This window comes from Mustelus asterias, chromosome 12, assembly GCF_964213995.1.
Source record: "Mustelus asterias chromosome 12, sMusAst1.hap1.1, whole genome shotgun sequence".
Lineage (NCBI taxonomy): Eukaryota > Metazoa > Chordata > Chondrichthyes > Carcharhiniformes > Triakidae > Mustelus > Mustelus asterias.
This window is the reverse complement of record NC_135812.1, coordinates 62620218-62642984: the sequence shown is the minus strand read 5'-3', so window position 1 is coordinate 62642984 and position 22767 is coordinate 62620218. Positions and strand designations below refer to the sequence as shown.

Genomic DNA, 22767 nt, shown 5'->3' with positions numbered 1-22767 from the left:
TTCAATATAATCATGGCTAATCCATGCTGGCCTCAGCCCCTTTTCTGGGCTATTTCCCATAGCCCTCGATTTCTTGATTTATCAGATATTCATCCACTACCGCTTCAAATACTTTAATAATCCAGCCTCAACCCACCCTTTGGGGCATAGAATTCCAGAGATTCACCACCTTCAATGAGAAGAAATTTCTACGCACCTCAGTTTTAAATGAGCTTTATCTTGTAGCTCTGTCCTCAGGTCAAGACTCTCCCAGTAGTGAAAACATCTCATCGTCAAAGAGATGGTGATTGACTAAAAGAACCAAAGGTGACACAAATTAACATTTTTCCATACACCATTATTGTAACCTAGAGTGCACTGCTTTAAATAATGTTGGAAGCAGATTCAATAGTAACACTGGGGGGGGTGGGGGACTTCAACAGCATCACGGTTTTTTTTTCAGCACTACTTGAACTCTGTAATAAAAATAAGAGGGCTATGGGTAGAGAGTAGAGTAGGTGGAGTAATTGGATAATGCTGGCATAGGCACAATGGGTCACTTGGCCTCATTCTGTGCAGAATCATTCTATGCTTCTACATTATACTCGTAGGCCTTTGTTGCAGCTTTGTTAGCTAAATTTATATCTAATAAAAACAAAGTGCTGGAAATACTTAGCAGGACAAGCAGAATCTGTGGAGAGAGAGAAACAAAGTTAACGTTTCAAGTCAAATATAATCCTACAGAACCTTTTAGCACTTTGTTTGCATTCAGATTTCCAGTGTCCAGAGTATTTTGCTTTTATTTCACTGTTGCGCTGTTCCGCTGAGACAAAAGTGTAGGAATACAAGAGAAACTCGTTGGATCGGAGTTATGGAAGATGTTTCTTACTAGAATGTTTCGCTGTAAATAGTCTTGGCCAAAGTTAGACTAACTGTTAATATGGTCTGTAGCTGCGTTTGATGTCAAAACATCAAGTAACAGAATATTGTTTCTAGCCCTTGGGTTTGATGCATCTGTATTTAATTAACATTGCATTTTTTTCTCTCTGACTTAAATACTAACTTGTAATGCATTTTTGTCCCAACGTTTGAACCATAGTAAATATATAGGTGGGGTTTCTTGACCCTATTGTACTTTATTGACTTTATTTAAATAATACTTAAAAGTATGCTCTGCACCTCTGACCCAAAATTTAGTTACCAATCTTGAATTGATTTATCATTGTCACATGTATTGGGATACAATGAAAAGTATTGTTTCTTGTGCGCTATACAGACAAAACATTCATAAAGCACATGGGAGAAGAAAAGATGAGGGTGCAGAATATAGTGTTGCAGGTACTGATAGGGTTAATAGAAACATCAGGTTAATGTGTGATAGGACCATTCAAAAGTCTGATGGCAGCAGGGAAGAAGCTGTTCTTGAGTCAGTTTGTATGTGTTTTCAGACTTCTGTATCTTTTTCCTGATGGGAGAAGATAGAAGAGAGTATGTCAGTGATGTGTGGGGCCCTTGATTATGCTGGGTGAACAGCCAGCAGTTGTGATCTAGATAGGTACAAATCACATCGGCAGAAAGAAGGATGTGGTCCTGCAGTCAGAATTTAGGATACTAGGTACAAAATTAGCAAGCTGGACATCCAAAGTAGTAATCTCCGAATTAGTGCCATGCACAGATGAGTACGAAAATAGAAGGATAAAGCAGATGACTGTGTGGCTGGAAAGTTCATGCAGGAGGGAGAGGGCTTTAGATTCTAAGATTCTTGCAACATTGGGACTGGCTCGGAGGGAGATGGGACTTGTACAGGCTGAGCAGGTTGCACCAAAATGGACCTGGGACTGAGTTCCTTGTGGGGTGTTTTTCTAGTATTATTGTGGAGGGTTTAAATTAAATCTTGGTAGGGTATGGAAATCAGGTGATAACATCAGTGGAATACCAAGGTGCACTGAATACTGGGAGAAATAGATAGCACTATAATAAGGAATAGCAAGTTAATTGGTGGGATCAGATTAAAGGAGAAAGTAACCAAGTCTTAACTCCAGGTTATTATGCATGTATGGGAGGACTTGGCGTGTGGTAAACAATGTTATAGAGTTGAAGGTGCAGATTGCCATGCGTAAATACAATGTTGTGGCTATAACAGGGACCCGACTCAAAGAAGGGCAGGATTGGGTGTTGAATGTTCCTGGATACAAGGTGTTCAGACACGACAGGAAAGGAAGAGGAGGCAGCTGGGTGGTTGTATTGATTAAGAAGAGTATTGCAGTACTGGAGAAAGAGGAAGTCCCAGAGGAGTCAAGGGCAGAATCAATTTGGCTGGAGGTAAGGAGCAAAAAAAGGTTCAGTTACATTGCTTGGTGTGGTATATAAGCCACCATCAAGTGCGAATAATGCAAAATAATAAATTTGCAAGGAAATTAGAGTTGCAAGAACTATAGAGTACTTATAATGGGGGAATTATTATCAGAATATAGACTGGGATAGTGCTAATGTAAGGGGCAGTGAGAGGCTAGAGATCCTAGTGTGTTCAGGAAAATTTCCTAGAATGTTTCTAGTCCAAAAAGGAAGGAGGCACTGCTCGTGGTTGATTCCTGTTTGTTCAAAACTTGTGGAATCTTGTGGATTTATTCTCTTAGTAAACTTTGTCTACTTTAAAAAATACATTATTGGTTCCTAACCCTAACTGGATCTTACCAAAATTTTGGGGTCTGGTCTAGGATCACTATCACTTTTTTGCTTCTTTTGCCAATTACTTTGAATCTGTGGCCCTCCTCATTCTCGAGCCTTTCACAGTTGGGAAAAGGTTCTCCCTATCGACTCTGTCCAGAGCCCTTATGATTTTAAGTACCTCTTATTGTATCTCCCCTTGGCATTCTTTTCTCCAGGGAAAACAGTCTTGGCTTCTCCAATCTATATAACTGAAGTTCCTCATCCCTGGGACTATTCTTATGAATCCTTTCTCCACCCTTTCCCATGGCTTCACATACTTTCTTGATTTGATTTATTGTCACATGTATTAGTACTCAGTGAAAAGTATTGTTTCTTGCATGCTATACAAAGCATACCATACATAGAGAAGGAAAGGAGAGAGTGCAGAATGTAGTGTTACATTCATGAAGTTAAAGTTTATTTATTAGTTACAAGTAAGACTTATATTAACACAGTGAAATTACTGTGAAATTCCCCTAGTCACCACACTCCAGCGCCTGTTCGGGTCACTGCACCTAACCAGCACATCTTTTAAACATAGCTTGGGTGTAGAGAAAGATCAACTTAATATAAGGTAGGTCCATTCAAAGGTTTGATGGCAGCAGGGACAAGGCTGTTCTTGAGTTGGTTGGGACATGTCCTCAGACTTTTGTATCTTTTTCCCGACGGAGGAAGGTAGAAGAGAGTATGTGTGGTGTCCTTGATTAGGCTGGTTGCTTTTCTGAGGCAACGGAAGTGTAGACAGAGTCAATGGATGGGAGGCTGGTTTGCGTGATGGACTGGGCTTCGTTCACAACCCTTTGTAGTTTTTTGCGGTCTTCGACAGAGCAGAGATGTGGTGGGCTTTCTTAACTATAACATGGAAGGTTGTTGGTGATCTGGACACCTAGAAACTTGAAGCTCTCGACCATTTCTACTTTCTCTTCATTAATTTAGACAGGGGCATGTCCTCCACTATCTTTCCTGAAGTCGATGACTATCTCCTTCATTTTGTTAACATTGAGGAAGAGATTATTGCCATTGCACCAGTTCACCAGATTCTCTCTCTGTTTGCTGTACTCTGTCTCATCATTGAGATCCGACTCACTATGGTAGTGGCATCAACCAACTTAAAAATCAAGTTGGAGGGGAATTTAGCCACACAGTCACAGGTATATAAGGAGCCAAGGACACAGCCTCGTGGGGCACCGATGTTGAGGATGATTGTGGAAGAGGTGCTGTTGCCTATCCTTACTGATTGCAGTCTGTGAGTTAGGAAGTCTAGGATCCTGAGGGAGGAGCAGAACCCCACGCCATGGAATTTGGAGATATGTTTTATAGGAATAACGATGTGGAAGGCTGAGCTGTTGTCAATAAATAGGAGTCTGACATAGGTGTCTTTGTTGTCTAGGGTTTCCAGGGTTGAGTGTAGAGCCAGGGAGATGGCCTCTGTTGCGGCGGTAGGCAAACTAGTGAATCCAGGCAATCTGGGAGGCTGGAATTGATTCGTGCCATGACTGATCTTTTGAAGCACTTCATAATGTTGGATGTCAGAGCCACTGGACGATAGTCATTAAGGCACATTGCCTGGCTTTTCTTTGGTACCAGGATGATGGTTGTCTTCTTGAAGCAGATAGGGACTTCAAATTGGTGTAAAGAGAGGTTAAAGATGTCCACGAATGCCCCAGCTAGTTGGTCCATACAGGATCTGAGTGCTTGTCCGGGTACCCCATCTGGGCCAGTCACTTTCTGTTAGTTGACTTTCAAGAAAGCTGCTCTGACATCTGCGATGGTGACCTCGGAAACAGGTTGGTCTGAGGCTTCCGGGGTGGAAGGCATGCTTTCGCTGACCTCTTGCTCAAAATGGGCATATAATGTGTTCAGCTCATCAGGGAGGGGTGCATTGGTGCCAGCGATTTTACATGCCTTCATCTTGTAGCCTGTTATGCCTTGCAGTCCTTGCCATCGGCAGTGGGAATCTGTGTGGCTAGCCTGGGACTCTAGTTTGGGCTGGTACTGTCTTTTGGCATCTCTGATGGATCTCCGTAGATCATATCTGGATTTGTTGTAGTCAGGGTCGCCTGACTTGAACACCTCAGACCTGGACTTCAGCAAGTGGATATCCCTGCTCATTAATGGTTTCCAGTTGGGAAACACACACTTTTGCTTTTTTTGGCACACAGTCTTCTACACACTTACTATTGAAGTCAGTTACTGTAATGGCATGCTCGTTCAGGTTGGTTGCTGAATTTTTAAATATTGACCAGTCTGCTGACTCAATGCAGTCCCATAGGAGATCATCCGATTCCTCGGACCAACTTCTTCACTTTGATCGGTGTGCAGATAATAAACTTATCTTTTGGGTATTGGTACAATCGTGTTTGTTCCCAAGTTTGAAACCTTTGGGTTTTCATCCCAGATTTTTTTTTTAAAAAGTCCAATTGGAACTGACTCTCGAGATGCACCTTGCCATGAGCTGAGTGATCAACTCTGCAATCCACAATAGCGCAGGGTTTGTCCTGGAAAACTTTAATTGCAACAATAGAGAAAAATGTATCATCTCCCACCAGATAATGGGGGAAAGAATATTTGAAGAGCTCATCTCTCTTCAGGTTTTTCTACTTCTTAAAACAAACACTTTACTCATGCACATTCTTCAAATTCTACTTTGCTTTTTTGAAAAAGATAATTTAGTAAAATTCTGAAACTGAAGAACTTCACAGTTTGAAAGGGGAAGAAAAATATCCATCTCTGCGTGTGACTTTTTTCAGGTTTCCCTGAAGCACATTTTGGTGTGGTCCGCTAGGATGTTTAGAAGGAATGATATAAACTTATCAAGTCACAATATCTTGCAATCAATGACTGCTTTTGTAAAACACATGCACTCTTCAATTATTAATTTAAGTCACTTCCCCACCTACATAAGTTTATCAAATAAACTGATTTTCTACAAGTCCGCCAACTGTTCTTGGAGTTAATTATAAGTTATATTGGTCGGTAATCCTAGATATATACTGCCGTATGAGGTGACCTTTGACCTTATTGAGCAGTAATATCATGCAGTTTACACGCCAAACGTTGTTTTAAGGGGTTACTACAAACTGTTGAACTCCGATTTGGTAGTTTAACTTGTTTATATGCTTGACTACAATGGGACCTGTAGATTACAAAAGGTTAATCTTAGACACAAGTATACAGCAAGCTGTTTATGGTTGAAACTTCGATGATTCTTAGTATTTCCCTTCTTCGTGATCGTCAAGTGCATGTAATTAAATTAAGCTAAAGGAATTGTTTGGTTTGTGAAAGCTAGCAGGCCAAAAGTGCTCATTAATGTGACCTTCAGACAGTTCAACTGCCATTAAATACTGTTCCAGATGGTTATGCAGCAGGCAGGAACACTTTTTAAATTTTAGAAGGTCAGAAGTTTCATTTTTGCAAGTTCCAAATGTTTTATAGGTTGTGTTTGCTCTTAACTGTCCACCGGGGTTACTTTTGATTATTATTATTTCCTGTGTGGATGAAGGCTGTGTTACATTGCCAGGTTCTCACTTGGAGTTTCTCCTGCTACTCACTCCCTCAAAAAAACATGCAGTCCAAAGTGGGGCTTTGCAGCAGAAAAATAAGGGAAATTACCTATCCCAAACAACAATGCAGGGATGTGAATTTTTTATTTTAAGGGAACATCTTTCTGGCTAGCTTCCTGTACTTTCCCTTTTCCCTGCAGTCGATAGAAATCTGAATTGAATATGGAGCCTAAGATTCTTCTGAAGAGTGAGGAATATTCCTTCTATGTATGTAATCCAGGCTTGAATACATCCAAATGGGTGGAACTGCTAAAACCAGAAATGGGCATAATGAAATTTTAATAAGAGCTGTCCGAAAGAAGTGCTGGTTAGGTGCATTGTCCACGCTGAATTCTCCCTCAGTGAACCTGAATAGGCACCAGAGTGTGGCGACTGGGGGATTTTCATAGTAACTTCATTGCAGTGTTAATGTAAGCTGACTTGTGACTAATAATTTAACTTTAACATTTTATATCATGAATAGGCATCTAGATTGTTGCATTTTAACTTGTAATTTCTCCCTTCAGGAAGTGAAAAAGGAATCTGTCAGAGAGCAGCGTTTTCATTCTTCCACCGTACCTCCTCTTCGACGTGCAAAATCCCTTGACAGAAGAACCACTGAATCCATAATGACGGTAAAACTGTTGTCTTCATTGCATTGCAGTTGTTTATGATTTTTATATATAGTCACATTTATTCCAATCAAAAATCTGACTTATAACTTCCTCAATGCCTCAGAGTTTATCCAGTTAGCAGTTGAGCAATGCAGACCACAAAGCACTTTGATTTCAATCATGTACTGCATCAAGTTAAGTAATGTTAGCTTGAGTAATTGTAGGCATTCTATATAATTGGTTACAGTGTCCCTGGATTGAAGAGTGGAAAAATCATTCAAAGTCCCATGCTATCCATTGACCTCTTTCAGGAAAGTGTGCATGTGCGGATCTCTGAGGACAAAATCTAGATTGGCTATGATCCCAACATGTTTGAATATTCTGACGCATGTGAATGAGATGCTGGAGGATAGCCAGGGTCTGGGAATCCTTACTCCTGCAAGAAGGTTTACACCTACAGGAGGAAAAGGTTTCATGAGTGACCATTGCAATGGGTTTTAAACAATTCCACAAAGTCAACATGAGATTACATATAATACTAGCATGCTTGATTGGTCAAATTTATTGTGGAAAGAAACCCCTTGAATAAAAAAAAGCCAATGATGAATGAAAACACATTTCTATATCTAACCTTCCTAATGAAAACAAGGAATGAGGTAATAACTGACCAAGTAATTGGTAAAATCTTTATTCTTTCATGGGATGTTGGTGTCACAGGCAAGGCCTGCATTTGTTGTGTGTGCCCCCCCCCATTGCCCTTGAAAATAGTAAAGAGTCGATCTTATTGCTTGGGTCTTCAGTCACATGTAGTCCAGACTGGGTATGGATGGTAGATTTCATTCCCTAAAGGACACTAGTGAACCAGATGGGTATTTATCTGATAATTTCATGGTCACCATTACTGAGACTATATTTATAATCCCAGATTTATTAACTGAATTCAAGTTTCACCAGCTGCCATGGTCAGATTTGAATCCATGTCCCCAGAGCATTAGCCTGGGCCTCTGAATTACTAATCAAATGACATTACAACTACACCGCCATCTCTCCATCTACTCTGCTACCAATGCAGAAAGAAGCCTTGGATGTAATTTTAAGTCCACACATTCCACAGCTGTTTCATAAGTATTTTTGAATTGGCTCCAGTTGATTGTCAATGCAACAATGTTGCATATTCTACCTTCACACTCATCCAGCTAGGTTAAACTGCCATGTGACAGGTTGACATACAGTAGGCACCTCAAAACCCTGGAGAAGTACCACCAGCACTGCATCTGCAAGATTCTGCAAATCCATTGGCAGGATAGGCACACCAATGTGTTGGTGTTCTCACTCAGGCCAGCATCAAAACATTGACCACACTTGATCAGCTCTGCTGGATGGGCCACATTATTTGCATGCCTACCAAGAAATTCCTGAAACAACCACTCTACTCAGAGGTTTGACACAGTAAGCGAGCTCCAGGAAGGTAGAGGAAACCCTTCAAGGCCTCCTTGAAAAAGTGCAACATCTCCACTGCTACCTAGGAATCCCTGGCCCAAGACTGCCTGAAGTGGAGGAAAAACATCTGGGAAGGAGCTGAATATCTCAGTTTCATTGCCGAGAGCAAGCTGAAGCCAAGCGTCGACAGCGAAAGGTGTGCATGGTAACCCCACCCACCCACTCCCCCAACCACCACTTGCTCCACCTGTGACAGTGGTCATGCGTTGGACTCTGTCACCTGAGAACTCATTTTTAGTGCAGAAGCAAGTCATCCTTGATTCCGAAGGACTGTCTAAGAAAAGTGAAAAAACAGATTTGTCCTGATAATTGACTTTATGGTTTCTATTTCTCATTTACAAGCTGCACTTGGCAACATCATCCAGAAACACAGAACCAATTTCCAGTTGTAGGCTGGCGATTCCAGCTCTCCTCATCAGCATCTCTCTCTACCACCCCACCTCCATCAGTTTCTTTGAATTGTCAGGCTACTTGAAGAGCATTCAGAATGAACAGAAAATTCCTTCCCATTAAATATCAAGTCTTTTTTTCCCACTGCCAACTCCATTCCTCTCCCTTGCCACCGTCTGAGGCTGAAACAGGCTGTTCACAGCGTTGGTGGTATATTTGATCATAGAATCCCTACAGTGCAAAAGAAGGCCATTCAGCCCATCGAGTGTACACCAACTCTTACCCTCACTTACCGTGTAACCTCACGTATTTACCCCACTAATCCCTCTAATCTATAGACACTAAACATGGCAAATCCACTCAACTTGCACATCTTTGAACAGTGGGAAGAAACCGGATCCGGCACCTGGAGGAAATCCACGCAGACACGGCGAATCTGCAAACTCCACACAGCCAGTCACCCAAGGCTGGAATTGAATCCATGTCCCTAGTGTGAGGCAGCAGTGCTAGCCAGTGTGTCACAGTGCTGCCCATGAGCTGAGCTTCCAGCCACATACTGCACCATCAACAAACTGCATATAACCACTTTGCCTCAGTTCCTTCACCCTACAAAAAATTCTTCAATGTATTTGTCACCTCTGGATTTGACACTTCCAGCACATTCTTAGTTTGTCTTCCATCTTCAACTTTCTATGAACTTCAACTCATTGAAAACTCTGGTACCTTGTCCTAACTTGCACCATGTTCTGTTCACCCATCATAAACAACACTTTGATAAAATTCTGATCCTTGTTTTCAAATCCTTCCATTGCCTTGCAGTTCCCTAGCTCTGTAATCTTCTCCAGCTCAGCAATCAGCTGCAATATCGGTGCTGCTCCAATTCTGGTCTCTTGAACAATTTTGATCAATTCAGTGTTGGCAACTGTGTTTTCAGCTGCTGAAACTGTAAGATCTAAAATTCCCTCTCTCTCTTCCCTTAAAGACGCTCCTTAAAACCTACCTCTGGGACCAAGCTTTTGGTCATCTACTCTAATATCCCTTTTGTAATTGGATGCCAAGTCTTGTTTACTGCTCCTTTGGGCAGCTTGGGACATTTTACCACTTTAAAAGTACTAATAAATACCAGCTGTTACTACTTTGCAGGGACCCATTCCCTCCTAAATTTGTGCTACTTCGATATATTCCTACGATGTATGGAGAATATGAAGTAAAGATCAATCAGCTACTTAGCAGGGCAACTCAATTTTCGAATGGGAACAATATGCTATTCAATATACTATTAAAATCATTGAACGGACAGCAATCAGGTTGTGACTCTTAAATGTATTATAGAAAAACATGACATTGTTACTTTTCGCATCAGATGGATCAATTAGCACTACAAACTGATGTCCTGATTTCTGTGCAGGTCATTGTTTTTCCTGGACTTGTTTAAAGAAACGTAACTGAACATAGATTCCACAATTATTACAGATTTTGCCAGTGGTATGCTGTGCCATAAATGACACTGGGCGGCACAGTGGTTAGCACTGTTGTCTCACAGTGCCACCGACCTGGGTTCATTTCCAGCCTTGGGTGACTGCTTGGGTTTCCTCTGGGTACTCCGGTTTCCTCTCACAGTCCAAAGATGTGCAGGCTTGGTGGATTGGCCATGGTAAATTGCCCCTTCGTGTCCAAAATTGTGTACGTTAAGGGGATTAACGGGATAAATGTGTGGGGTTTCGGGGATGGGCCTGGATAAGATGCTCTGTCAGAGAGTAGGTGCAGACTCAATGGGTCGAATTGCCTCCTCCTGCACTGTAGGAGTTCTATGATTCAATTGTATGATTCACCGAATGCAGTATAGATGAGAGTTTCTGATAATCCTGGCCCTTTTAAAATTACTTCTTGCAGCATTACTGTTTTATCTAAAATAGAATCACCAGTGCAATTTAATATTCTGTGCAGCAATGAGTTCTTTTCATGGTACTCCAAATTTTTTCTTGTACCGATTAGCGAGAATTATATTTGCACATATGGTAAGGACCAACAATATAGTAATATGGGATGATTTTAGATTAAAACTTTTTCAATGCGCTTCCTTTACCTGATTGACCAAAGTTATTGGTACAATAATTATTGCTGCAATTGAATCTGCAATATACCTCCTTTTAACCAATGCCAGATGTTACAATTTTGTTTTCAAATTAGTTTTTTTGCTACATTAATGCTGCAAATTTGTCATACAATTATGCTTCAAATGTTTACAGCTTTAACCTCAAAGATCAGTGCATTAGCTGTTTTAGAAATTATGATCTGACCTAATTGTTGTTTGTTTTCATCACCATTACTTGCTAGTGATCGTTGATATTAAAGATCCTATATTGTTAAAACTTTGAACAGGAAGGGACCATTCAACACTTTTTTAAGTATACCTGAAGCTAATCCCAATTTATTGCGCAACTGTAGCTATCCAGTAACAAGGATGGAGAACTCAGTTAGAATTGAACACTTTAGCAAAAGTTGCCCGGGGTCTTTCCTTTTTCCTTTGGAGGTCACGCAGCAAAGACTCACTAGATTGGTTTAGTTTATTTATTTATTAGTCACAAGCAGGCTTAAATTAACACTGCAATGAAGTTACTGTGAAAATCCCCCCAGTCGTCATATTCCAGCACATGTTTGGGTACACTGAGGGAGAATTTAGCATGGCCAATGCACCTAACCAGCAGGTCTTTCGGACTGTGGGAGGAAACAGGAGCACCTGGAGGAAACCCATGTTGACACGGGGAGAACGTACAGACTTCGCACAGACAGTGACCCAAGGCTGGAATCAAACCTGGACCCCTGATGAGGCAGCAGTGCTAACCACTGTGCCAACGTTCTGCGCTTGAGGCAAGATGGTCGTACCAGAATGAGGAGTGAAATAACTTAGACCTGTATCCCTGGAGTTAAGGAGAATGACAATTGATCTCTTTGAAATCTACAAGACTCTGAAGGGGCTTGACAGGGTAGATGCTGAGAGGTAATTCCATCCTCCCAGCTGAAGAACCTGGGATGGGAGTGGGGAGATGCACAGCCTCAAATGATAAGTTGCTCATTTACACTGAAATGAGGAGAAATTTCTCACACTCAGCAGATTACGAATCTTTGTAATTTTCTACTCCCAAAATATGTGGATGCTCCATCGTTAGGTGGTGGGGGGGGGGGGGGGGCGGTTGTAATTTTCTACTCCCAAAATATGTGGATGCTCCATCGTTAGGTGGTGGCGGGGGGGGGGAGGTGGCAGGGGCAGCAGCAGCAAAGTGGAGTTGAGGTACATTATCAGCCATGACTACATTGAATAGCGGTGTAGGCACAAGGGGTTGAATGGTCTACTCCTCCTATTTACATTCTTATCTTTTCTCCCCTTTTCCTTTCATTGCCCTGTTCCCAGTCTGCATGGCTCAGAGATTTTACTTCCAAAGCAGTGGGCGAGGTAAATTCTGTCCTTTTGAATGCATGTTCTACGTGTGCATGTCTGTATATGTGGACAAGAATAAATAAGAATGAAAAAAATGTAGTTCTGCACAATGGACTGGCATTTTGCCCTTTCTGTATTGAAATTTTTTCCAATTCATGGCCTCAAATTTTATTGCGTTCAAGGCACTATATAACTGCAATTTGTAGTGTTTCTCTGATCAGGCCAGTACTTTCAAATTCAGTCAGAAATTGAACTTTCTTGTAATAAAGAGTACTCTTGTGTTTGTGTGAAACTATAAATGAATTATAAAGGTACTTTCAAGTATGTCTAGAATAAGAAACCTAGATTGGTAAAATGGGCCCGAGACATTTGTTTGACCCATTACATTTCAAAGATTGTACCTTGAATACCTGTAGTTTTGAAATTTTTTTTATAAGTTCATTTTTTAAAATTGTTAAAACCACATTTTGAAATCCCTATGCAACTCGGCATCCTGTTTTTGAAATTAATACATTAGTGAAAGGTTAAGCAGAAAATTTCATGAGTTTAATATTTCACAACTTGCCAAAAGGCACACACAACTAAACTGGTTTTCAGTGCAGAAAAGAACACAGAGATATGACCTAGATATTTTAAACAAATGAAAGGGCTGGATAATGTATAGGGAAACAGATTATTTAGCTTGAGCTATAATTTGAACATGAACTTGAAATTTCAAAAAAGACTGGTTTAATTATTTAATAAATATTTAATTTTTACCTCCAACAGAAGGGTGGGATATGTAACATCAAAAGCAATTCCTTTAAAAAATAAACTGGATAAATGTTTGTTCATAAAGTTAAAAGGATAAATATGAATTAACTTATTGTTGAGATGCAATAGCACTTGTTCTGTGATTATGAAAATTTCATCTGTGAAAGTTAATTAGTTAGCATTGAACAAAACACTATAATAAATTGAAGTTTTCCAAGGTTACCTTTGAGAGGGGAAGAAAGGAGAGAGGAAGGTCATATAGAAATTTCACGCGTGTTTCTCTTGGCATGAAAGATAGAAAATCTTGCAATTATATTGTATCTCATCAAATTTTAATTGTGCAATAAAGTACTCCACAACCAATTAATTGCTTTTGAAGTGCAGTTATTGTTATATAGGCAAATGTGGCAGTCAGTTATATGCTGCAGCTCTTAAACAGTAACTGAGGTGAATGGTGGCTGAGGGGGGAATATTGTACAGGATACTGAGAGCTCCGTGGTCTTTGCTGGTCATGGAAACTTTGACATTCAATTGTATCTGAAGGTCAATGTAAATTATGCACTCCTGGAGTGCCTTTCAAACACTGAGCTTTGATTCCAAAGCAAGAATGCTACCAACTGAGCCATGCTGACATTTTCAACTGAAATTATTCACCTTGCTCAGCCGATCAAACAGGACAATCAGTGATCAGGCAAATTATCCACAATAGATGTAGAATGAATTAAGACAGCTGATTAGCATTTTCTAACCTAGTTTTCACCTATTTTCTTTTAGCCTGATCTCTTGAATTTTAAGAAAGGATGGATGGTAAAGCTTGACGAAATGGGCCAGGTAAGAACTCTGTTGCTTAATGTAGAGATCTTTCTCGAATTGATTTTGATTTATTATTGTCACATGTATTAACATACAGTGAAAAGTATTGTTTCGTACGTGCTATACAGGTAAAGCATACCGTTCATAGAGAAGGAAACGGGAGAGTGCAGAAAGTAGTGTTACAGTCAAAGCTAGGGTGTAGACAAAGATCAACTTAATGCAAGGTAGGTTCATTCAAAACTCTGATGGCAGCAGGGAAGAAGCTGTTCTTGAGTCGGTTTGCATGTGACCTCAGACTTTTGTATCTTTTTCCCAAAGGAAGAAGGTGGAAGAGAGAATGTCTGGGGTACGTGGGGTCCTTAATAATGCTGGCTGCTTTTCCGAGGCAGCGGGAAGTGTAGACAGAGTCAATGGATGGGAGGCTGGTTTGCATGATGGTTGGACTACGTTTGCGACCTTTTGTCGTTTCTTGTGGTCTAGGGCGGAGCAGGAGCCATACCAAGCTGTGATATAACCAGAAAGAATGCTTTCTATGGCATCTGTAAAAGTTGGTGAGAGTCGTAGCGGACATGCCAAATTTCCTTAGTCTTCTGAGAAAGTAGAGGCGTTGGTGGGCTTTCGTAACAATAATGGGGGAACCAGGACAGGTTATTGGTCATCTGGACACCTAAAAACTTGAAGCTCTCGACCCTTTCTACTTCATCCCCATTGATGTAGACAGGGGCATCTTCTCTCCGCTTCCTGAAGTCGATGACAATCTCCTTCCTTTCGTTGACATTGAGGCAAAGATTGTCGCATTGCTAAATTTGATGAGGCCAGAGGCTGGTGGACTTTAACAAATCCAGCAGGCTTACTTTGGTAGTGTCACAGCCTATGTAAGATCACGTATTTGATGCAGACAAATAACATGGTGAATATAAAAGCAATTTCCTTTTTAAATTCAAAACCTGTCTTTTGAAGCAGTAAGATAACTAAAATGTTGCGTCTCCATACCTTGGTGGACAATAGAACTAACAGGTTATAACACTCCTTAAGCATTTACTGGCCTTCAGACATAATCGCAATTAGAAATTACATTTCTCTGAGAAAAGTTGCATGCATTGTACCAGTTTTTAAACATGCTGGGTCAGCATCAAAGGGCATCCTTTATCAGCTAATTTGTCACAGTCATAGAGTCACACAGCACAGAAAATGGCCCTTGGCCCATCATGTCTGCGGCGGCTATAAAGCACCCATCTATTCTAATAACATTTTCCAGTACTTTGTCTTTAGACATGTATATTATGGTGTTTCAAGTGTCAATCTAAATGCTTCTTAAATGTTGAGGATTCCTGCCTCCACCAGCCTTTCAGTCAGTGAGTTTCAGATTTCCACCACCCCCTGGGTGAAACAGTCTTTCCTCAAATCCCCTCTAAATCTCCTGCCCATTATCTTAATTCTATGCACCCTGGTTATGGACCACACTAGTAGTAAGGGGAAAAGTTTCTTCCTATCTATGTCCTTCAAAATCAGGTCCCCCCTCAGCATTTTCTGCTCTAAAAAGAACAACCCCAGCCCAACCAACCTCTCTTCATAGTTGAAACGCTCCGGCCCAGTCAACGTCCTGATGAATTTCCTCTGCACCCATTCTGGTGTAATCACATCCATCCTTATAGTGTGAGGACCAGAACTGCATGCACAACTCTAGCTGTGGTCTAACGATTATTTTATACAGCTCCCTGCTCTTATATTCTCTGCCTCAGCTAATAAAACCATAAGAAATAGGAACAGAAGTAGGCTGTTTGGCCCCTTGAGCCTGCTCCACCATTCAATCGGATCGTGGCTGATCCGACATCCCTCACGTCCACTTTACTGCCCTTTCCCATAACCCATGATTCCCTTACTGATCAAAAATCTACATATCTCAGCCTTAAATATGCACAAGGACTCAGTCCCCACAGCTCCCTATGACAAGGAGTTCCAGAGACTCATAACACTCTGAGAGAAGAAATTCCTCTTCATCTCAGTCTTCAATTGGCACCCCTTTATCCTGAGACTATGCCCGCTGATCCTAGACTCTCCCCTGAGGGGAAACATCCTCTCAGCATTTACCCTGTCAGGCCCTTAAGCATCCTATATGTTTCAATGAGATCACCTTTCATTCTTCTAAATTCCAATGAATAGAGTCCCAACCTGCTTGACCTTCACTCATAAGGCAATCCCTCCATACTGGGGGTCATCCTAGTGAACCTTCCCTAAACTGCCTCCAATGAAATAATATCTTAAATAAGAGGACTAAACTGCTCTCAGTACTTCAGATGTGGTCTCATCAGTACCTTATACAGTTGCGGGAAGACTTCCCTACTCGAATACTCCAACCCCCTTGAAATAAGGACCAACGTTCCATTAGCCTTCCTGATTACCTGCTGCACCTGTGTGCGAGCTTTCTGTTTATCATGCACAAGTACCCCCAGTCCCTTTGTGTTGCAGCTTTCTGCAGTTTTTCTCCATTTAAATCATACTCTGTTCTTTTGTTCTCCCTTCCAAAATGAACAACTTCACATTTTCCCACATTATGCTCTTTCAGGGGGTCGGTGCATCCTATGCAAGCTCTGTTCCCTATTCCTGAGCCAACTTTATGCTCACTTACTTAACCTATCAACATCTCTTTGTGACCTGTTTGTATCCCTCTCGCAACTTGCCTTTCCACCTATTTTTGTATCATCTGCAAACCTGACTACAATACATTCCCTTCCCTCCTCCAAGTCATTAATATATTGTAAACAGTTGCAGTCCCAGCATTGATTCTTGTGGATCCCCACTGGTTACAGGTTACCAACCTGAATAAGAACTCCTATTCCCACTCACTGTTCCCTATCCATTGGCCAATATACTACCTTCAGCACTTGAGCTCTTATGACTTAATCTTTTGTGAGGGACCTTGTCGAACGATTTCTGGAAGTCCAAATACAACACATTTACTGGTTCCGCTGATTGAGGCTTCCTTGAAAACTCTAATAAAATTAGTCGGACATGATTTCCCTTTCATGAAGCTTTGCTGACAGCTTGATTAGATTATGATTTTCCAAATGTGCTGCTATTACTTTCTTAATATCCCATATGCCTTCTCAACCACCTTATCTACCTGTCCTGCTGCCTTCAGGGATCTATGGACATGCACCCCAAGGTTCATTGTGCATTCTCTTGTCTTGTTAGCCCTCCCAAAATACATCACAGTGCCACTGTTCTACCTATCTGACTAGCCCATCTATATCACTCTGTAATCTAAGGCTTTCCTCCTCACTATTTACTACACCACCAATTTTTGTGACATCTGCGAACCCACTGATCATACCCCTCCGCATTCTCGTTGAGATCGTTTATATGCACTACAAACAGCAAGGGACCCAGCACCGATCCCTGTGGTACGCCACTGGACACAGGCTTCCTGTCACAAAAACAACTTTCAACCAACACCCTCTGCCTCCTGCCACTAAGCCAATTTTGGATCCAATTTGCCAAATTGGCCTTGTTCCCATGGGCTCTTACTTCAGTCCATAGAATCCCTACAGTGCAGAAAGAAGCCATTTGGCTCATCGAGTCTGCACCGACCCCCTGAAAGAGCATCCTATGCAAGCTCTGTTCCCTATTCCCGTAAGCCTGTGCATTTACCATGGCCAATCCACGCAACCTGCACATCTTTGGACTGTGGGAGGAAACCGGAGCACCCGGAGGAAACCCACGCAGGTGCGAGGAGAACGCACAAACTCCACACAGTCGCTGAGGGTCGGAATCGATCCTGGTCCCTGGCACTGAGGCAGCAGTGCTAACCACTGTGCCATCATGCCACTCTTTGGCACTGTGTCGCCCTTCTTGACCAGTGTCCCATGTGAGACCTTGTCAAAGGCCTTACTAAAATCCATGTTGACTACATTAACTGTTCTGCCCTCATCTGCACACCTGATCACTTCGAAAAAGTCAATCAAATTTGTTAGACACTATCTCTTTGACAAAGCCATGCTTGTTCTTGATTAATCCTTGCCTCTCCAGAGATTTTTTTCCCTCAATTATTTCCCTACTAATGATGTTTGACACTGGCCTGTAATTACCTGTTTTTTTCATTACTTCCCTCCTTCAATAATTAGCTGTCCTTCATTCTTCCGGTATCTCTCCTGAGGCCAGAGAGGATTTGAAAATTAATGTCGGAGCACCTGTAATCTCATCTTGCTTCATACAATAGCTTTTGATGCATTGAGGAAGAATTTCTGTAGTGCGTATGGGATGGTTTTCTGGAGCAATACATTGAGGAACCAACAAGGGAGCAGGCCATCTTGAACTGGGTGTTGTGCAATGAGAAATGATTAATTGGCAGTTTAGTTGTGAGAAAGCTGTTGAGGACGAGTGACCATAACATGGTAGGATTCTTTGTCAAGGTGGATAATGCTGTGGTTGATTCTGAGACCAGGGTCCTGAGTCTCAATAAAGGTAACTATGATGGTATGAGACATGAATTGGCCATGATGGACTGGAAAACATTGCTGAAAGGAAAGACAGTGGACAGGCAATGGCAGACATTTAAAGAACGAATAGTGAACTTCCTGTTTGGTGCAAGAGTGGTAAGGAAATGTGGCCAAACCATGGCTTACAAGGGAAATTGGAGATAGAGTCAGATTCAAGGAAGAAGCATACAAATTGGCAAGAAAAAGCAACAGGCCTGAGGATTGGGAGCAGTTTAAAATTCAGCAAAGAGGTTAATTAAGAAGGGAAAAATAGAGTATGAAAGTAAGCTAGTGAGGGACATAAGCACTGACTGTAAAAGTTTCTATAGATATGTAAAGAGAAAAAGACTGACAAAAACTAATGTAGGCCCTTTACAGTCAGAAACGGGAAAATTCATAATGGGGAATAAAGATATGGCTGAGAAATTAAATTTGTACTTTGCTACAGTCTTCTCAAAGGAAGACATGAATAATGTACCAGAAGTAGTGAGAGAAACATGTTTTAAGCGAGGAGCTGAAGGAAATCAGCATTAGTAGAGAATTTTGGGGAAATTGATGGGATTGAAGGTGGATAAATCTCCAGGTCTTGATAATCTTCATCCCAGAGTACTTAAGGGAGTGGCCCTGGAAATATTAGATCCATTGGTGGTTATTTTCCAAAATTCTTTGAACTCTGGAATAGTTCCTACAGATTGGAGGATAGCTAATGTAAGCCCACTATTCAATAAGTGAGGTAGAGGGAAAACAAGGAACTATAGACCAGTGAGTCTAACGTTGGTACTGGGGAAGTTGCTAGAATCTATTATCAAGGATTTCATAACTCAGCATTTGGAAGGCAGTGGTATAATCAGACAAAGTCAGCATGAATTTACAAAAGGGAAATCATGCTTGACAAATTGGAATTTTTTGAAGATGTAACTATTAGAGTTGACCGAGGAGAACCAGTTGATGTGGTTTATTTAGACTTTCAAAAGGCTTTCGACAAGGTCTCAAATAACAGACTAGTATGTAAAGTTAAAGCACATGGGATTACAGGTGATGTCTTGAGATGGATAGAAAGCTGGTTAGCAGATAGGAAGAGTTGGCATAAAGGGTCGTCTTCTCATTGGCAGTCAGTGACGAGTGGGGTTCCACAGGGATCTGTGCTAGGACCCCAACCGTTTACATTATATATATATTAATGATTTGGAAGAGGGAACTGAATGTATTATCTCCAAATTTGTCGATGATACGAAGTTGGGTGGGAGGGTGAGCCGTGAGAAGGATGCAAAGAAGCTTCAGTGTGATTTGGACAGGCTGTGTATTGGCATCTGCATGGCAGATGCAGTATAATGTTGATAAATGTGAGGTTATCCACTTTGGTAGCAATAATAGGAAGACAGATTATTACTTGAATGGGTGAAAATTGAGAGAGGTGGATTCACAATGAGACCTTGGAGTCCTCGTGCATCAGTCGCTGAAAGTAAGTGCACAGGTAAAGCCGACAGTAAAGAAGGCAAATGGTATGTTGGCCTTCATAGCGAGAGGATTTGAGTATAGGAATAGGGATGTTTTGCTGCAATTGTATAGGGCGTTGGTGAGGCCACATCTGGAATATTGTGTGCAGTATTGGTATCCTTATCTGAGGAAGGATGTCCTTGCTATTGAGGGAGTACAGCGAAGGTTTACCCGGCTGATTCCTGGGATGGCAGGTCAGTCACATGAGGAACGACTAAGTCAATTAGGATTATATGCACTGGAGTTTAGAAGAGTGAGAGGGGATTGCATAGAAACTTATAAAATTCTAACAGGGTTTAGACAGGGTAGATTCAGAAAGAATGTTCCCAATGATGGGGGAGTCCAGAACTAGGGATCATGGTTTGAGGATAAGGGATAAATCTTTTAGCACTGAGGTGAGGAGAAATGTCTTCACCCAGAGGGTGGTGAATGTGTGGAATTCACTACCACAAAATGTTGTTGAGGCCAAACGTTGTCTGATTTCAAGAAGAAATTAGATATAGCACTTGGGGCTAAAAGGGATCAAGGGATATGGGGAGAAGGGGGGGATTGGGATATTTAATTTGATCAGCCATGATCAAAATGAATTGTAGAGCAGGCTCGAAGGGCTGAATGGCCTACTCCTGCTTCTTGTTTCTATGTTTTTATTTCATCTGGACCTGGTAATGTATCCACTTTTGATCCCATTAAAATCGCTAATGCTTCCTCTGCTCAATGGTAATCTGTTCAATTATATCATGGTACCCCTCCCTGCTTTCTATACCTAAACATCCTTCTCCATAGTGAACACAGATGCAAAATGTTTATTTAATACCTCACCTACATCTTTCAGCTGCACAAACAGGTTGCCACTTGGGACCCTAATGGGCCCTACTTTTTCCCTGGTTACCCTCGTGTCCTTAATATACTTATAGAATACCTTGGGATTTTCCTTTGTTTTTCCCCTTGCATTTTCTATACTCATCTAGGGCATCCACTGTTTTCAGCCCCCATATCTGCCATAAACCTCCCATCTTTTCCTTATCCAATCCTGAATTTCCCTTGACATCCAGGGTTCTCTGGACTTACTGGTCCTACCCTTGGGAACATGTTGGCTTTGTACTCTATTTCCCTTTCGAATGATTCCCCTGGCTCTGTGGCTTTTCTTGCAAGTAGCTGCTCCCAGTCCACTTTGGCCAGATCCTGTTGTATCCTATTAAAATCTGTCTATGTGGCCTGTTTCGTGCCAAAAACTGTCTCTCTGGTTCACCTTATTAGTCCAACACCATTTAAACCCTTGGAACAATTTAAAAATAAGACATTCCTTTCTTTGGGATAGTTGATTAATTACTGAGAGGCAAGAGAAGATAGCCTCCGGTGTTATCCATTGCAAGAAATATTTTGTTCATCAAAATTGCGCAAAGGCGTATTTGCCTTTGTTCCTTCATTCTGTGCTGCACTCTCTTGAAATTATTGGTTCTTTGCAGCACTAGGTCTATGTTGACAAGGACCACTGTTCTGTGCATTCACCAATTGGTCACTATTTATGAGTGATTGTTAATAAGTTATGTAATTGTATGGGCATCACAGCCGGGCCCAAACCAGTCCTCCAGCGTCCTGCATTTACAGCAAAATTAACTGAATGACAATCAGAAGCAGGAGCTCTGAAGCAATGCATGCAGTAAGACATTTTGAATACAGTTAGAGAGAGCTGTTGAAGTTTTCAAGAGCAACATTGAAAGAAACGTTTTCTTCATTTACTGTTGCAGCTAAGTAATTTATAACCAGTTGGATTTATTGGAACAAAATTGGTTTCCGTTAATAGACAGCAAGTATGACCGTTGAAGTAGTTAGCCACAGATAACAGTATTTGTAAGATTTTTAAATTTTTCCATTTCCTTCTGTGCACTCCAGAATGTACTGATGAAAGCTGCAGTATGGTCCCAGTTATGCAGGCTGCTCAATAGTACAACAATTAAATGACCATCTGTAATGGTTGAACTTTGACTGTCGGGAACTCCTTGGCTGTGGGAGTACATCACTGCCTTGTCTATAAATAACATGTACTGTATATTTGAACGGAATAAGTGAACCCTTCTGAGAGCCTGTTGGCAACTCTTATGAAGTTATACAGCTGTATCCCAGGTTTTCATATGCCAGGGGACCAAGATATCATGGTTGATCACTGTTTTTAGTTTTAAGATGACCTCTTAGTTTTAAACTGCCTTTCATGTTTATATTTCATGCAAGTTAGAAGTGACTTTAAGGCATGTTGATCTTTGGGAGACTTACAAATTTCCAACATTTTTCAAAAACACTTACTGATTTTATGCCTGATGTCACTGGTAGCTTTAGAAGTAACATTTAAGCTGCTTTTTGTACCGTAACTTAAAAGCTGCTGCACCTTTTGGATGACTTTGATATTAGTAGCAACCATGAGAGGGATGAAATGCTGGCATGTTTGTTCTTCCTTGTGATGTTTGTTGTGACGATGGCAGAGGTATAATAATGAAGGTCTCCTGTTGACTTTCATTTTCGGAACTTTGGCAGCAGGTTTCCTGCATGACTAGCAATGGGTGATACATGCTGTAATTGTATACCAACATGTCATTCAGTCTTGGCTAATCATTAGGCACTAAAAATATGGAACACATTTTGTTTTAGCAGCGGCTTTTAATCTGAAAAATATTCTAATATTTAGAACCTAACGCACAGCTTCTTGTCATAAAAAAGGGAGAAAATCAAAACAGTAATTGGCCCTTTCATAAACACTTTAACCAAAATGTAATTGCAAAGCTTTAGTTTAATGCACATCCGAAAATGACGTTTGCCATACAACAACAAAGTTGATTTGTTCATCCACTAAGTTATCATGTTTATTGTTTTGCATTTATTATGCAAGCTATTTCAAATACACAGAACCTGCTAGCATTGTCCAGACAGACAAGAAAGAAAAGCTGCAAGTAAGCAACAGGAATTGCATAAGGCTCATTTTAAGGCGGGTGATCAGGGTTTTGAGTGGGTGGTGGGGAAAAAAATCTGGGCAAGGCGCCACAGGTACAGTGGATCAGGCA

At 41.1% G+C, this 22767-nt stretch overlaps 1 protein-coding gene across 3 annotated transcripts in view; it reads left to right on the top strand.

The window, feature by feature from the left end:
* Positions 1-22767, top strand: part of mpripb (myosin phosphatase Rho interacting protein b) — a 401247-nt gene that overhangs the window by 277290 nt on the left and 101190 nt on the right. For 2 of the 3 annotated variants that reach the window (XM_078225339.1, XM_078225340.1), the window contains exons 9-11: positions 6758-6865; positions 12147-12188; positions 13701-13757. In XM_078225339.1, coding sequence (XP_078081465.1) covers positions 6758-6865; positions 12147-12188; positions 13701-13757 — 207 coding nt within the window. The remainder of the gene's footprint in view (positions 1-6757; positions 6866-12146; positions 12189-13700; positions 13758-22767) is intronic. The other variant, XM_078225341.1, reaches the window with a different exon arrangement.